Source organism: Pan paniscus, chromosome 6 (genome assembly GCF_029289425.2).
Source record: "Pan paniscus chromosome 6, NHGRI_mPanPan1-v2.0_pri, whole genome shotgun sequence".
NCBI lineage: Eukaryota > Metazoa > Chordata > Mammalia > Primates > Hominidae > Pan > Pan paniscus.
In genome coordinates this window covers 34,931,879-34,949,630 of record NC_073255.2, presented here as the reverse complement: position 1 = coordinate 34,949,630, position 17,752 = coordinate 34,931,879, and the positions used below count along the sequence as shown (strand labels likewise).

The window sequence follows — 17,752 nt, the reverse complement described above, 5'->3', positions numbered from 1 at the left end:
ACCAGGATAAAAGAGGGAAGGACAGAGGAACACAGGCCAACTGTCATTACTCTTTTAGTCCCAACCAGCAACTTCCTGTTACATATTATTGTTTCCTTTGTATCAGTAGTTTTTCAGCAAGGTATATTTTCCAGAATCTTATTGCTAAGGAAGAAAAGGAGAATGACTATTGCAGGGTGCTGTAGTTAGAATATTTGACCCTCCAAGCCTCGTGTTGAAACTTCATCCCCAGTGGTGGAGGCAGGGCCTATTGGGAGGTGTTTGGGTCATGGGGGTGGATCACACATGAATGGCTTGGGGCCATCCTTGCCGTAATGAGTGAATTCTCACTCTGTTCACTCCCGAGAGCTGGTTGTTAAAAAGAGCCTGCCCCCTCCACTACCTTCCTTCCTCTCTTGCCATGTGATCTCTCCACACAGGCTCCCCTTCTGTCTTCCACCTTGAGTGGAAGCAGCCTGAGGCCTGCACCAGGTGCAGATGTTGGTGCCATGCTTCTTGTACAGCCTGCAGAACAATGAGCCAAATAAACCTCTTCTCTTTATAAACTCCCCAGCCTCAGGTATTCTTTTATAGCAACATAAATGGACTAAGACACAGGGCATCTAACAGTGTCTGCCACAAAGGTAACCACTAAGTATTAGAAAAAGAATGAAAAATTCCAAATGAGTAGAAAGAAAAACGGGAAATAAAAAAAAACTCCATCAATCCAGTAGACAGCGAGAAAGAAATAAAAAGAAACCAAGATGGAATAAATAATTCCAATTAAGTGTAATCATAATCAATGTGAATATAGGAATCAATGTGTGACTTAACCCACAGATGAAAACATAAGAGTGCCAGACAGAATAAACCAAACAGCCGGGCATAGTGGCTCACACCTATAATCCCAGCACTCTGGGAGGCCAAAGCAGGAGGATTGCTTGAGCTCAGGTGTTTGAGACCAGGCTGGACAACATAGTGAGACCTTGTCTCTACAAAAAAATAAAAAATTAGCTGGGCATGGTGGCCTATGCCTGTAATCCCAGCTACTTAGGAGGCTGAGGTGGGAGGATCATTTGAGCCCAGGAGGTTGAGTCTGCAGTGAGCCGTGATCATGCCACTGCACTCCAGCCTGGGTGACAGAGCAAGACTTTGTCTCAAAATAAATAAATAAGTAAAAAAAAATAATAATAATAATACAGTAAAACTCATCTATATGCTGTTTACAAGAGACACAATTTCTAATAGAGAAAGTATGAAAGCAAAGAAATGGGAAAATACACAATAGGCAAATAACTTTAAAGGATACTTGTTTAAAAAAAGGTAAAATCATGACACAAAAATATAGGATGAAACATCAAAGATTTCATTTAACTTTTTAATTAACTCATAAGGGAACCAGTAAGATGCTGTATAGGAGAATTCAATATACTACACTTTTATCGTTGAATCAGGAATGCTGAAATGAATGTAAAAATAGATGTAAAATTGGTTAATATCCATGGGACAATAATCAATTGCTATTCACTGAACACAATTTTTATTTCTATAAACAAGAACTTTTTACATTCCTATAAGTGTTCTATATAGGAGCTCAAAGATAATGAAAGGCACAGCATTTATAGAATCAGAAAACTTGGAAGGGGGTGCCCTAAAACAAGGCATAGTTTTCCATTGAAGACACCAGTCCACCTTTCGGTCTATTTCAGTCTTTCACAATTTTTCCCTAGCGTCCGCTTTCCTTTCGTGATCATAACAATTTCAAAGGAAGATTATTCTTAAGTTTGGCTTGCAAAATCCAGGTCCATATAGTATTAATCACTTACAAAGTTAACTTCTGTCTAGAAGTTTTAATAAGGAATCCCAAATGATCTTTTAGAAACTCTTACCAAAAAATATCACCCATAGTATCTATATGTTTGGGTGAATTTCTTTCTTCTTAAATTCCTCCAAATTTCTTGAGTTTCTAGCCTGACGGGAATAATATTCCTCACCTCCTGTAAGGCTGGGATCCTATAAGCCAGACACCAGCCAGTTTTCCTAGGAGGGCTTTGTATGCATTGGCTCCATAAGTAACGTCAACTTTAGCTTCTGAAAAGTGGCTGGTTACTTCTGATAAAATAAGCATCATTCTCAAAAAGGACACTCCAGGTAAGGCCCTGGTTGTACAACTGATTCATCCAATTATATCCTAGTAAGAAGGAGAAGATATTCTTATTGAGCTTTTACATAAAACTACGTTGCCATGAAAAGCAAAGAGATTCAGTAAGTTTCTGGATTCTATAGGATCAGTGAGAATCAAATACAATTTAAGATGTTTCATTTCAGTTTATGATATGGTTTGGCTGTGTCCCCACCCGAATCTCATCTTGAATTGTAGCTCCCATAATTCCCACATGTTGTGGGAGGGACCTAGTAGAAGATAATTGAAACATGGGGGCGAGTCTTTCCCGTGCTATTCTCATGATAGTGAATAACTCTCACGAGATCTGACAGTTTTATAAAGAGGAGTTTCCTTGCATAAGTTCTTTTCTCTAGCCTGCTGCCATGTGAGACGTGCCTTTCACCTTCCACCATGATTGTGAGGCCTCCCCAGCCATGTGGAACTGTGAGTCCATCAAACCTCTTTCTTTTGCAAATTGCCCAGTCTTGGGTATGTCTTTATCAGCAGTGTGAAAACAAACTAATACAATTTACAAAAGTAGTCTACTAAATTTTATAGGTTGTAGATAGCTTAGAAAAAAAGAAATTGGTTTATGTATACAACCAGACTATAGAACAGTGAAACAAAATCAACAATATTATTTTAAAAAACAAAATAAAATTTCCCTCATCAGTTCATTTAGCCTTATGTAAGTAACTCTTGTCCTGAGGATCTTAGGTTAGCAGTTCTCCAGACTAAAAGGAGTCCTAGAGATCTTGACTGAGTTTACTCATCTGAGCTGAGAGTTATCTAAGAGATATCAGCTCAGAAAGCTATACCCAAGAGTCTATGTTTTAAAGTGTCAACAGTTTGAAATATCCAATACAGTCCTTCTCCATGAAGCTCTGAGACTGTCTTTCTTGGTTGAAGACACAAAATCTGGCCTGTAGCTTATAGCAGGGCCTTCACACAAGCCTTCAGGGCCTTCACACAAGCCTGAGACTGTCCTTGGCTGAAGACAGAAAATCTGGCCTGTAGCTTATACCAGGGCGTTCACACAAGCCTCAGAGTGAAAAAAAAAAATCTGTAGATGACAGAGACTTAGAGTGGCTGTTTTTAATTTATAACTGGTAACCCTCAAATGTGACAGGTCAGATGAGGGGTGCATAATTATAATGCAACCAGTAAAGAAATGTGGTTGCTTCTGTAGCATGCCAAAGATAATAAAGCCATTCCAAAAAATAAAATTAAAAAATAGGCAAGTTGTCTCTAAGGATAATAATTAAGTTTTCATTAAAAAAATCTGATTTATAAAAATGGAGGAACACAATTTTTATATAGAAAAATAAATTGAGATATAACAATTATGAGACATAATATACCAAATATATGAAGTAAAGAGATTCAGCAGTAGGGCCTAGGCATTTTATTTTTTATAAAACTCCATAGTTGAAAACAACTAGCTTAGGAGATAGTAAATTCAAATTAAAAATATAAGACTGTGGCCAGGCTAAGGAAACATTTTAAGTAATAACTGAAATTAGGATTGAGAACACTACACCGTTGTCTAATATCATCAGGCAAAGCATTGTCAGGACTCTGATAAATAAAACACAACAAACCAATTTCATAAGAGTTTGATCAGTGTTTTCCTTGAGGGTAAAAATAAATCATGGACAGCCAGGGTACTGATAAATCTCCAGGGATTTCCTCTAAAGTCCAGATGCTCCTTGGCTTCCAATGAGGTTAAATCCCAATAAACTCATTGTAAATAAAAAATGTCAGAAGTCAAAAATGCATTTACTACCCCAATAAACGCAGTTGAAAAATCATAAGTCAAACCATTGTAAGTTGGGGACCATCTGTATACCATTTCTGAAATAGTTACACTAACAATATTTTATTTACACAAATCTAACCTAGGGAAGACTAAGTACCTTCTCTGGTTAGATAACTCTTCTCATACAAATCCTACAATAGTAACACATCAAAGAAACCTAGCCCTTATCTTTTTATGTGATGAAAGAAACAAGTTTGTGATTTTCAAGGGATACACTGGAAAATCCCAAAGATAATTTAGGTGTAAAAGATATCCTAATTTTCTGTACATTTAAAAATAGGGTAAATGTTAAATTTTATGTTCCATGTATTTTATTATCATAAAAAAGGTTAAAAAATTATGACGAAAGAATGGCAAAAAAAAATTCTGATTTTTTAAATTTTTTCCTAAATTTAAGATCTAATTTTTTTGGGAGAACAAAAATTAAAAAAAAAAAACTTATCAGAACATATTTGAATGCTTGATTAAGATAGGATCATGGGTGCCTTAGAAACAATACTTTATTACTTATTTGAGTCACAAAAAAGCATTTTGAAATAAACATAGAAGGCAACATGATTAAAAAGAACCTTTGCTCTTTCATAAGTGAAAACCTTTTGTACTTTTTCTTTTTAAATAGTCGAGGATCTAGTAAGGTCAACAGAAAGCACAGGAAATTATTCTGGTAAGACCTAGAATCTTTGCTATCCAGGCAGATTACACAGCAAGTAATGAATAACCTTTTACATTGTCGGTGAAAGCATTAATCAGTAAAACAACGAAAAAGGCTTACCAAAATTAGGCAAACTTTGCTAAGATTTCAACAGATTATGGAGCTCCTTTTCCGACTCAAGTGTTACAAACGAAGGCAAATAAAACTCACTTTCCAAGTTTGTCCTACATTTTGCTCTTTTTTATCCCACACAAACTGACATTTTTCTTTAGAACAGATCTCAGGGGGCCTGCAAGGTCAAAACTAATTTTATTATAATACTAAGATATTATTTATGTTCACATGCTTTCATCATTGCTATCTTCAAATGAATCACTAAATATTTTGAAGATTTTCAGTTTCTATTTTTAATACAGTAAATATTGATAGTCAGAACCCACATAACAAAAGTTCTTTGGGGTCCTCAGTAAGTCCTAAAAGTGTAAAAGGGGTCAGAAACAACGAAAAAAGCCCATCTACTGCTTTAGGAAAAATTACTCTTCTTCCTCGGAAAACAAAAGCACACACACAGTTGTATTTCTTTGTCACTACTGCTCCTAGTTTAGTCTTAATAAGTCATATTAAATACATTTTAACCAAAATAGCTGACATCTGTTTACAACGACCCAAAGATATAGCCTCTCTGTAGCATATAAAAATCAGCAAACGTATATAAAGTTAAACTAGGATTAGCCATCAATGTTTTGGTATTATACCTCACTTGGTTGCATATACTAGAAAGTCAAGTCAAACTAGCTTAAGTAGAAAAGGAAATGCACTGGGTCAGGTAACTGATAAGTTCAGGAATTGGATAACTTCAGGCATGGCTAAATCTAGGTGCCCAGGTAAAGTTATCGGATATCTCTCTCTCTCCATCTCTTGGTTCTGTTTTCCTCTGTGCGGGCTCTGTTCTTCAGCAGGCTGTCTTCTCATGCTGAAAAGACAACCCCTAGCAGCTCTAAGCTCATGTGATCCTTAATTTCTCAGAGCTCAAAAACGAGAGATCCACATTCTCTCCTTCTGTCTAAGTGCCTGATTATTCTCCCTAAAAAGTCCTTAAGTAGTTCTAACTTGGAGCTGAAGCCCACCTCTGAGCCAATCACTGATGCTAGAGGTCTGTGATACTCTAAAAGCTCAGCCTGGATCCTCAGCCCACCACTGTGTTTGAGGACGGGGATCCCTTGATTGCAGGATCTACCACATCATTCAGAAGAGGGAGCAGCTGTTCTCTGCACCAAGTGTGATGCTGAAATGTTTTCATTAAAAGGCAGATTTGTTTAGTGGAAAGAAAGCCAGACTGGCATTCAAATGACCTAAGGTTTAGTTTTAATCCTACTATCCCCTAACTGTGTGACCTTGACCTTGGGTAAGCCATTTAACTTCCTTGGACATTACTGTTTCATCCATAAAATAAATATGTTGGATTAGATTATTTCAGATCTAAATGTCTATAATTGTATTTCACTAATTCAGGAAGAATCCAGGTTCATTCTTCTGTTCTGGGACTCAAAACAGATGAGAAAATGGAGAAGTGGGTTCTAGTTGTCTTAGTCAATGGTATTCTGGTTGTCAATAACAGGAACTCATTCAAGCTAGCTTAGCGGGGGAAAAGTCAGGAGACCTTTGTATAAAAGTCCAGAATATCTCACAGAACCCAAGGACAGGAGTGGGTTTCATGACAGCTGAGAACCAGGAACTAGAAAACTACCAGGAACTACTATTTCCAGTCCCTTCCTCTCTCTCCCACCCCTCCTCTTCTTTGTCTCTAGCCAGATCATTTTCCATCCTTTACTTTGCACATCTGTTCTGTTCTTCTCTTAAAATATCCACTTTCCTGCTTCTCCTGGCATGTGGATGAGAATGCTTTTCTATGATGGCAGCTTCTGCTCATCAGTTTCCATTACCTTCATTCCAGTTAACAGGTTGTCTATTACTGAACCCCAGCTCCAATTTGATTGGCTCACCTCAAACTCAGGAGTCCCTTCATGGACAGGAGAGCAGAGTGAGCCATCACAAACGTTATGTCTTATGGAGATGGAGATATTCTCAATGGAAGGGGTTACTGAGCTGGGAAGACATTGCAAAAGGTATTTATTTCAACAGTTACATTGTGGTCGTTTTTCTATACATACAAGTGCAAGGTACTACCAGAAGGAAAGGAGAAATTTACAACTATAAGGCTTTTAGACAACCATGATTTTTTAAAAAGCAACTTCTTGCAAGGGGGTGAATTCATAGAATATAGGAAGCTGAATGTGAGTCATAATAACCTTATTTAAGAAAGTGGGGGAAAAAAGCCCAGTGGAAAGTAAGCCAAAAGCATAACAGATAACGGTTTTAGGGTCTTGTATGATCTATGTATATTTGGCAGTGAGGACACCAAGAGATCCATATATAGATACAGTGGTATTTCTTTTCTGAAACAATTAGAATAGCCAGATGGGCCAGTTTTCTACAGCAGCTTCTAAGCCAATGTGTTCTGATTCTACCTCTTAGAAGAAAGGCCATCTGATGGACGCCCAGGCAGAATCACAAAAAGTTTCACACTGACATTCTCATTTCTTTAGTCATAGCTCTTACAGTGCTTTATATACACATATAAAAATCTAGGCATATTACTTTCCTTTATAGGTCTCTAAGGCCCACCTAGTTCAGCCCTCTTCAAAAGTTCTTTGTGGCAATCATACGAAGATAGTTGGATGGCACTTCTGTAGAATGAATAGCTCCAAGCAACTCTAGGCCTGGGCAGGAAAAGCGTGAACTCCCTGGTATGTGCAGGACAGAACCACATTGACAAGGCCAGCATCTTTTCCTGGAAATAGCAATTTGCTAGTTTTGGATCTTTGACCCTGCTTATTTATTGATTTGGAAATTTAAACAGCATCATCTCCAAAATGTGCCTCTGGGCAGAGATACAAAGATTAAAAGTCATACATGAAGGCAGCCAACTCTTTTTCCTTGTAAAGGAAAGGAAATCAATAAACTGTAGGGTTTTTTTTTTAGACAGGGTCTCGCTCTGTCGCCCAGGCTGGAGTGCAGTGGCACAATCTCTGCTCACTGCAACCTCCGCCTTCTGGGTTCAAGCGATTCTCCTGCCTCAGCCCCCCAAGTAGCTGGGATTATAGGCTCCTGCCACCACACCCGGATAATTTTTGTATTTTTAGTAGAGAGGGGGTTTCACCATGTTGGACAGGCTGGTCTTGCACTCCTAATCTCAAGTGATCTGCCCGCCTCAGCGACCCAAAGTGCTGGAATTACAGGTGGGAGCCACTGTGCCCAGCCAATAAACTGTAAGTTCTTCATCCCTTTGGCCACTCCTCTCTTATCATGGTGGCCCAAATCCCTCTCCGGGTCTGTTTCTGACCACTGTCTTCCTGACATCTACCCTGAGCTGCCACTTTCTGACCAACCTCCCATGGAAGAAAACGGAAGCATGCGTGGGTCAAAAAAGAGGCAAACCTGAAAAAGAGAAAAAGATACCTATTTTTTCACGTGGAACCCTGCCACTGCTGCTTCCTGGTAAATCACAGTATGTATCCTTTGGTTCTATCATTGGGCCATTGTTACATTTTTCCCACAGATTAAATAGATTAATCGTAAAATCTACCATGATTGATTTGGTAAAGAAAAAGTCAGTTCTCTGGTGTCAATATGTTACTGGTATTCCTCAGCAAAGGCAACCATGGGTTGGCCTTCTGTCCCAGTGTCCTTTTTGTTTTAGCATTTGTCTTGGAAATAATTGTCACAGTTTGGATGATCAATTACACGATCATTCTACCTGTGGTACTAATGCTCAGAGAAGCAGATCAGAAACCTACTTACGGTGTTTGAAGTCCCTTATTTGTATCTTTAACCAAAGCAAGTTGGCCACCAATCAAGCCAACGGAATTACAGGAAGTTTCAACTAATGCTCTCAAGTGAACATGCATTAATTTCACCCAAACTAGACCTGACTGGTGACTTTAAAATTGGTTCTTAGTAGTGTTTTTTCCAATTTCTCCACATCACTGTGTTAAATTAAGTTTAGCCTGAAGCTGCCTCCTTACATATTTAGGTCCGACCTAAATGTTTAACTGAAACCTAATTGGATATGTAAACAGACTGTTGTAACCTACATTTGCACCAGTCGCAGAGTTCTGGCCAATCATAGGCATATTGCTTTCCTTTACAGGTGTTAGTTTGGCCAATCACAGGCAGCCAACTGTTTAAATTGTATTCAAATAAAGCAAACGCTGAGCTGTAACCAATCCAGCTATTTCTGTACCTCACTTCCGCTTTTTTGTACGTTACTTTCCCTTTTCTGTCCGTAAATGTTAGCCCACCATGTAGCAGCCCTGATTCTAGAGGCTGCCCCATTCTCAAATTGTTATTTACTCAGTTAAACTCTGTTAAATTTAATTTGTCTAAAGTTTTTTCTTTTAACACCTGCCGACATGTTATTTTCTGTTTTTTTTTGTTTGTTTTTTAAAAATTATTTGTATTATAGCCATCCTACTGAGTATGAAGAGGTATCTCATTGTGGCTTTGATTTGCATTTCCCTAATGACCAAGTTCTTAGCTTTTTGATAGCACAGAGAAGACTGTTTGCTCTCAGAGGCTTGCATTGTATCTTAGAGGTTTAATATTCTCAGAGCTGAGAATACAGTAGGTGTTAACAAATCTCTCATTCAGCAAACATTCACAAAAAGAGCCTGAGTTGTGTATATCAGCTGAGTACCAATAAGAAAGAGTTATATTTAGTGTCAGGAGGCCAGAAGATCAGAGCACATAAATACATCCTAAAGACTGTGACAACAGGCTCCTAAGGTGACAAATTCACACCTCAACATGAAGCAGGGTGGAAGCTTTAGAAGCTCTCGAATCTGATGCAGCAAAATGGTGGCTGAAGGTCAATTACAGTTAAAACAGGTATAAGCGGCTGTTTTCATCTCCCTTTTCATTGTAATAAAATGTGTCTTGGCAGAAACCTCTCCAAAGGAGATGGGTGCCCACTTCCCAGAGGTGTTTGGTGGGTTAATGTGAGCAAAACACTGTGATGATAAGACTTCTGCTGCAATTGAAGGGAGAGTGCTCTTATTAATGAGACTTCCAATTCGGAGCATTTACTACATATAAGATACTGTCCTCGGCAGTTTCTTAATAGCTGAGAATGTAATGCACGGCTTTGAGACATTATCTCAATCTTAATAACAGTTGCCTCCGGGGCTGCAGCACAGGTTCTGTCTGGGTTTAGATCTGAGCTTTCATGTACTAGCTATGAGATTTAACCTCCGCATGCATCAATTTTCTCATCTAAAAAGGAGGAAATTAAAATGCCCACCTCTTAGGGTTGTTTTCAGGATGCAGATTCCTACATGGAAAGAAGTCAATACATGTTAATTCCCTTTGCCTTCACTTAAAATTAGGAATATTATAGATATTATTCCTTCTATTTTCTAGATGGGAAAAGTGAGGGATAGGTCCCGTAGTGACTCAGAAGTCATCATCTTTTGGGGTGCCCTCCCAGCTCACAGCCATTTCCAATTCCCTGGGAACTGTCCCCTGACCCGAGGTGATGAACCCACAGCAGTCATGTCTGTACCACGGGCCAATGCCCCTCAGGCCACCATTGATTGAATGGAGGAAGACAGACATGGGACTTAAGTGGGCCAATCAGATTCTTGTACAAGAATTTGGGAATGAGGCCAAGATACAGAAAGGTAGAATCTGCATGTGGCTAAAACTGTGTCACGTAATTTAGGCATTGATGCCACTATATTCTGTCAGATGAATGGGAGACGTGGAGAAAGATGGGCCTCAGATGGGTGGATCACAAGGTCTGGAGATCGAGATCATCCTGGCTAACACGGTGAAACCCCGTCTCTACTAAAAATACAAAAAATTAGCCAGGCGTGGCGGCGGGCGCCTGTAGTCCCACCTGCTGGGGAGGCTGAGGCAGGAGAATGGCATGAACCTGGCAGGCGGAGCTTGCAGTGAGCCGAGATCGCGCCACTGCACTCCAGCCTGGGCGACAGAGCAAGACTCCGTCTCAAAAAAAAAAAAAGAAAGATGGGCCTCAGAGAGAGAAGGCAGAAAGATATGCAGTAAGAAGCAGCCATGGCAGCTGAGAAAAGATCCCAATGGCTTTCAGCTCCTGGTTCTAGTCCTTTCTCAGCCCAGCCCATGCCTTTCCCCTTGGATTCCATGAGCTGTCCACCTACCTGCAGAGTTATTATAAAGCCCCTCATGTTGCTTCTCGTAGTTTGGTGGGCAAGATTTTCACAGGCCACAAACTCAAATAGGCAAGCAATTGAGCTTTATTTTCTTGTAATATAATTTAATTTCTCTTTTGAGACCTCATTCTATCTCATGGCAGAAAAACAATCAAATAAGTTCCAGATAGACTCAGTAATTTCAGGGTTTTCTCAGGCATTTTAGGTCTCACTTAACTCAGGATACTCTCACATACTTCCTTCTCTCCAGGAGGCATCTCGGGGCTTGCTGGGCATCCTGGCCCAGGAGAGGCATTTAGTCCAGGCTGATCCCCTGGAGAGAGGCGTCACCCAGATGTGATGCATCCTGTCTCATGCTGGGTCATCATGTCCTGCAGGCCACTCTGCACCCGCCTGATTCTGAGTGACAGCCCTCCTGGGCCACCATCAGACATTTGCGTGTCCCTGTTAGAAATGAATCCACGTCTCAGTTTTTAAATTTTTAAAAAAATAAAAATATGAATAAAGTCTTGGCAATCTTTAATCTACAGGAAGTAGAGTTGTGTAGTTATACTTCTAATCTGTTTCTAATATCTTGTTGGCAACATAAGCTTTGTGCCTTCATTTTGTTAGTGTGCACACTAAACTTTTGAAACTTAAAATTCTTTTTCTCACAAATTCTGGCAGTTGTAAATCAAAACAGTTGTTTTTTAAAGATTTTAATTTTTTTTCTGGAGGGGGGTCTTGCTCTGTCACACAGGCTGGAGTGCAGTGGCATGATCATGGCTCACTGCAGCCTTGAACTCCTGGGCTCAAGTGACCCTCTTGCCTCAGCCTCCTGAGTACCTGGGACTACAGGTGTGTGCCAACATGCCTGGCTAATTTTTTTATTTTAGTGGAGATAAGGTCTCACTATGTTGCCCAGGCTGGTCTCAAATTCCTGAGCTAAAGCAATCCTCCCGCCTCAGCCTCCCCAAGTGCTAGGCTTACAGGCAGGAACCATCGTGCCTGGCCCTAAATTTAATTTTTAATAAATTACATTTTAAGGCTATTACTTCTACTACAAATTTTAAGAAACTAACTTGGAACTAATTTAAGTCTCAAGAACCTAACTTGGAACTCAAATTCATTTGGCCAAGACATTGTATAGTGCTAACTTAAGTGGGAAGGGCCATGGGGTAACTTCTAGGAAATGCACACACACATATAATTTCATTGTATGGCATGAGTTTGAATCGATTTCTCAATTACTGTGAGCTGAGAACCCCAGTCTCCCAAGAATGCTTTCTATCCTTGACCCTGCCTGCCTCTCACAATTTCCAGACTGTCTCCTTAATAACGTTCAATCTGCCTTCCACAGTCATTACGTCAACTGGGCACAGATGCTGGAAGGCAGACGGAAAGGCGGTGACAAAGTTAGACCTACATTTGCAAGACCAAGTGAAACACACACCCACTCTCCTGAAGCCAAACTGCTTTTGGAAGGCGGGCAGGGGAGTGCCATTCCCTCTAGCATACTTGTCATTCCCAGCCTAGGTTTCAGATCCTTTTTATACACTGGCCTGTGGAGAGACTTGCTGCTAAATTCTGTTATTTCACAGCCCATCTCTAGCAACTGTGTTGGGGAATGACTTCAGACATTCCAGGTTTTGCTCAGAGAGCAATTTTCAACAAGAAAGCCAGAATGGGGGGGTAGCTAAGATTTAGTTGCAGCAAATTGGAGACCGGAAATATAAAGTTATTCAGAACAGTCAATGAAAATCATTTATATGGGAGAGAAACAACATGATCTTGCTTTAAATGTAAGGCATCTATGAGCGGCACAATGTTAATTAGGATTCTAGGGCTCTTAGTGCAGCTATTCCCTTTTTTATTTCTAGGTTGCTAGGTGCAGAAGAGTAGATTTGCAGAACAGCTAATCAAATATATGCAGGAAGATGCCCCTCATTTATCCTTAAGCTTCTAAGGCAGAAGTTTTTCTTCAGTTGTTTGTTCTTTAATGAATTTTAATGATGTAAGAAAAATACAATACACTGTTAGGTGAAAAATCGCACACGTAAACAGATATTCACACATGAATCAAGTTATATAGTACATATATACATACACACATATATGTGTATGTATATATGTATATATGTATGTATACATACATACATACATATATAACATATACATATATAACATATACATGTATGTATACATGTATACATATATAACATACATGTATGTATACACGTATACATATATAACATACATGTATGTATACATGTATACATATATAACATACATGTATGTATACATGTATACATGTATATGTATGTATACATGTATACATGTATACATATGTATGCATGTATGCATGCATACATGTATGTATACATGCATACATACATGCATACATGCATACATACATGCATACATGCATACATACATGCATACATGCATACATGTATACATACATGCATACATGTATACATACATGCATACATGTATACATACATGCATACATGCATGCATATGTATGCGTGTATGCATGCATATGTATGCATGTATGTATGTATGTATGCATGTATACATGTATGTAGTATGTATACATATGTATACATGTATGTATACATGTATGTATACATGTATGTATACATATGCATGTATGTATACATGTATGTATACATATGTATACACGTATGTGTACATATGTATACATGCATACACGTATGTGTACATATGTATACATGCATACACGTATGTGTACATATGTATACATGCATACATGTATGTGTACATATGTATACATGCATACATGCATACATGTATGTGTACACATGTATACATGCATACATGTATGTGTACATATGTATACATGCATACATGTATGTATACATATGTATACATGCATACATGCATACATGTATGTATACATATGTATACATGCATACATGCATACATGTATGTATACATGCATACATGCATACATGTATGTATACATGCATACATGTATACATGTATGTATACATGCATACATGTATACATGTATGTATACATATGTATACATACATTATGTGTATATATGTATGTACACATGTATACATATATACATGTATATATGTATATCTAAACACATATAATACAAAAAGGAGAAAACATTTAAAACATGGCCATTTTTAGGTAGTGGTACAATGAGTAGTTTGCATTTTCCTCCTAACACTTCTATGGATGTCCCCAATTTTTAAATCAGGCTTACCAAGAGAAAATAATTAACATCATACTTTTTTTAAAGGGTGGGATGAGACTCCTAACTTTCTTAAAAGAAGATGTGGGGAAACAGTCCGAAAACTCTCCTGCCATACTGCCTTAAAATGCTTGACAAAATACAGCAAAAATTATTTTAAATGCATGAATGAACTGGCAAGAGAGAAAGGAAGTCTCCAGGTGTGTCAGTAACAAAGAGAGAAGTGAGTGGTAAGGATGTGGGATGCTGCCACAGCTGGGCTTAGTTAAAAAACTGCAGCAGTTTTTAAAAGGCTACACCCACACTGAAAAGATTAAATTAGGAAAACCATCGATGCACTGGCACGGAGAGACAAAAAAGAATTTATATGCCTCTGTCTGGATGGGGAAAAATGTCCTCTGAGAAATGAATTCTCAGGGTCTTTTTCTACCTCAAATTTGGAGGTTCAAATTTGCAGATGGTCCAGGAACCATGATGATAAATGACTCCCAAAATGATAAACAGCCAAAAAAGAGTTCCACATCTGGTGATCTTTCTGTGGCAAATGCAAAACTGCTCTTGAGGGACACATGTACAACCCAGGCCACGGGGATTCTCACAGAAAAACAGCCTTCTTTAAAGACAAGCTCACAAACACAAATAATGAAATGCAGGAGGACAAAATCCTGCTGACTTAAGAGTCAGCAGACACGATAAATAGCACTAAAAGACACCCTAAAACTTCATATAATAGAATGACAATTGGAAAGGGAATGTAAAATAAATATGTTTAAAATTATTAAAGCCCTAAAAGATGTAATTAAAACACCAAGAAAGGAACAAACCTCATGAGAGGCACTGTTGCACGGTAGCTAAGAGCACAGAAACTGAAGCTAAAGTGCTGGGTTCAAATCTCATCACTATCACCTACCACCACCTGGGTGACCTTGGGTGTGTCACTTAATATTTCTGTGCCTCAAGTCCCTCATCTGTAAAGTAGGTATACTAATGGTATCTATATCAATGGGTTATTGTAAGGATTAAGTGTGTTAATATATGTAAAGTGCTTAGAAGAGTACACATATGCTTGGCACAGAGTAAGTTTTAGCTACTATTGTAACAAAAAAAAGAAAAGTAGGGCAGGTGTGTCTCACTCCTGTAATCCCAGCACTTTGGGGGACTGAGGTGGGCAGATAACATGAGGTCAGGAGTTCAAGACCAGCCTGGCCAACATGGCAAAACCCTGTCTCTATTAAAAATACAAAAATTAGCCAGTCATGGTGGTGTGCACCTGTAATCTCAGCTACTGGGGAGGCTGAGGCAGGAGAATCACTTGAACCTGGGAGGCAGAGGTTGCAGTGAGCTGAGATTGTGCCCCTGCATTCCAGCCTGGGCATCGGTGAGACTCTGTCTCAAAAAAAAAAAAAAAAAAAGTAATATTTTGAACAGAAATAAATTAGAATGTGTAGAAATGAGAACTAGCTACTAAAAGTTTGTAAGCTGAAAAGAAGTTGAAGGGAGAATTAGTAAATTAGAAGTCCCATCTGAGGAAATTGTGCTAAGTGCAGCAATATGATGAAGTGATGGAAAATGTTAAAAGGAGGTTATGAGGCATAAGGAATGAGATAGTCCAATATGTATTTAATAGAAATTCCAGAAACAGTAATAGGGAGAATAGTGAGGTGGTAGTATTCAAAGAGATAATAACATAGACTCTACTAGAATTGTAAGGAAAGAATCTGCAGAATAAAAGCATGCACTGAGACCAAAGATAAGAAATGAAAATAAATCTACACTACACATAATAGGGAAACTGAAGACCACAAAACAAAGTGAAGATCCTAAATGCCACCAGAGGTAAAGGACAGACTACCTATAAAGAAGCAAAAAATAAGTTGACAGCACAGTACTCAATAGTCAGAGGCCAGAAGACAACAGAAAAATATCTTCAAAATATAGAGGGAAAATAACTGATAAGCTAGAATTTTATAACTAGCTAAACTATAATTCAAAAGTCAGGCAGAAAAAAGACATTTTTAGGCAAAGACTGAGTTTACCATTCATAGGCCCTTCCAGAAAATGTTACTATGGGAACATTTTACTTCCAGAAGGAGCAAATCAAAACCAGAAGAAAGATGCAGAAAGCAAGAACTAATGATCTCCAAAGAAATAGCAAATGTGGGTAAACCAGAGCAACCACTGACTGTAGAAAACACCACTCCTACTGCTAATAGTAATGATGATGATGATGAATTTGAGGGACATAAGGAGGCACAAAACTATCAGAAGACAAAAACATGTCAGACAAGAGGCAAGTGACTGATGTTAAAATGTTCTAAGGTTATTTGTATATTTTAGGAGAAAGGTAGAGATACTGATAAACTTTAGGCTTGTTAAGTCAAGCATATATGTTAATTTTTTTTTTTTTAAAGAGACAGAGTTTCATTCTGTTGCCCCAACTGGAGTGCAGTGGTATATCACAGCTCACTGTAGCCTTGAACTCCTGGGCTCAAGTGATCCTCCCTCCTCAGCCTCCCAAATAGCTGGGACTACAGGTACATGCCACCACACCTGGCTAATTTTGTATTTTTTATAGAGATGGGCTTTTTTTTTTTTCAGACTGGGTCTGGGTCTGTCACCCAGGCTGGAGTGCCGTGGCACAATCATCACTCACTGCAACCTCCGCCTCCCAGCCTCAAGCTATCCTCCCACCTCAGCTTCCCAAGTAGCTGGGACTACAGGCATGAGCCACCGTGCCTGGCCACTTTTTTCTTTTTGAATGTGTGCAGTTAAACCCACAAATGACTCAAGTTCTGCTTTAGCTACATCCCTCAGATTTTATTATGTATTGTAGTCACACTCTTTTAGTGCTAAGTATGTACTCATTTCATTTATGATTTTTTTGACATGTGAATCATTTAGAAGTATTTTTAAGGTTTTTTTTTTTAAGGAGTTATCTTTTTGTTAACTAATTTCAAATTGTAGTACATTGTGGTCAGAAAATCTTGACTTTTTTGGTATATGCTGAGTCGTGAAAATCGTCTTGTTCAAACCTTTCATATTTTATTTTTGTCTACCCCATACTGACTGTGAATTTGTTCATTTTTTCCATCTCTTTCTGTCAATTATGCTGTTAGTTGTTGCACAGAAAATCAGAACTGTTGAATATTCCTAGTGAATTGTTCATGTTTTCATTTTGCAGTGACTTTCTTTATCCCTAAATACTTTTTAAGTCTTTTTTGTCTGATATCAACATAATTACACTGTGTTCTGGCCTCTGTTGTGGCTATAAAATTCTGTGCCATCAATTTTAAAAATTAATATTTGCCTGGTAATTATTTTGCCATTCCATTGTTTTTAGTCTTTCTAGATCATTAGATTTTAAGCATGCCTATTATGAACAGCATATGGTTGGCTTTTTATGTCTTATATCTGAGAGTCTATTTTTAAACTCATGGATTAAAAAAATATATATACTTATACACAGTCATGTGTTGCTTAACTACAAGGGTATTTCTGAGAAATGTATCATTCCATACAAAATTAGCTGGGTGTGGTGGCATGCACCGGTAGTCCCAGTTACTTGGTAGGCTGAGGTGGGAGGATTGCTTGAGCCTGAGAGGCGGAGGTTACAGTGAGTGATGACTGTGCCACACTATTTCAGCCTAGATGACAGAACGAGACCCTGTCTCAAAAA

General features: G+C 38.5%; 1 protein-coding gene across 4 annotated transcripts in view; it reads right to left on the bottom strand.

The window, feature by feature from the left end:
• Window positions 1-17,752, bottom strand: part of PLEKHA8 (pleckstrin homology domain containing A8) — a 104,816-nt gene that overhangs the window by 1,217 nt on the left and 85,847 nt on the right. For 2 of the 4 annotated variants that reach the window (XM_034963864.4, XM_008958884.5), the window contains one exon: window positions 15-11,309. The exons of the other annotated variants lie outside the window; for them this stretch is intronic. In XM_034963864.4, coding sequence (XP_034819755.1) covers window positions 11,292-11,309 — 18 coding nt within the window. In that variant the 3' untranslated portion in view covers window positions 15-11,291. Of the gene's footprint in view, window positions 1-14; window positions 11,310-17,752 lie in introns of those variants that run through there. 4 annotated transcript variants of the gene reach the window in all.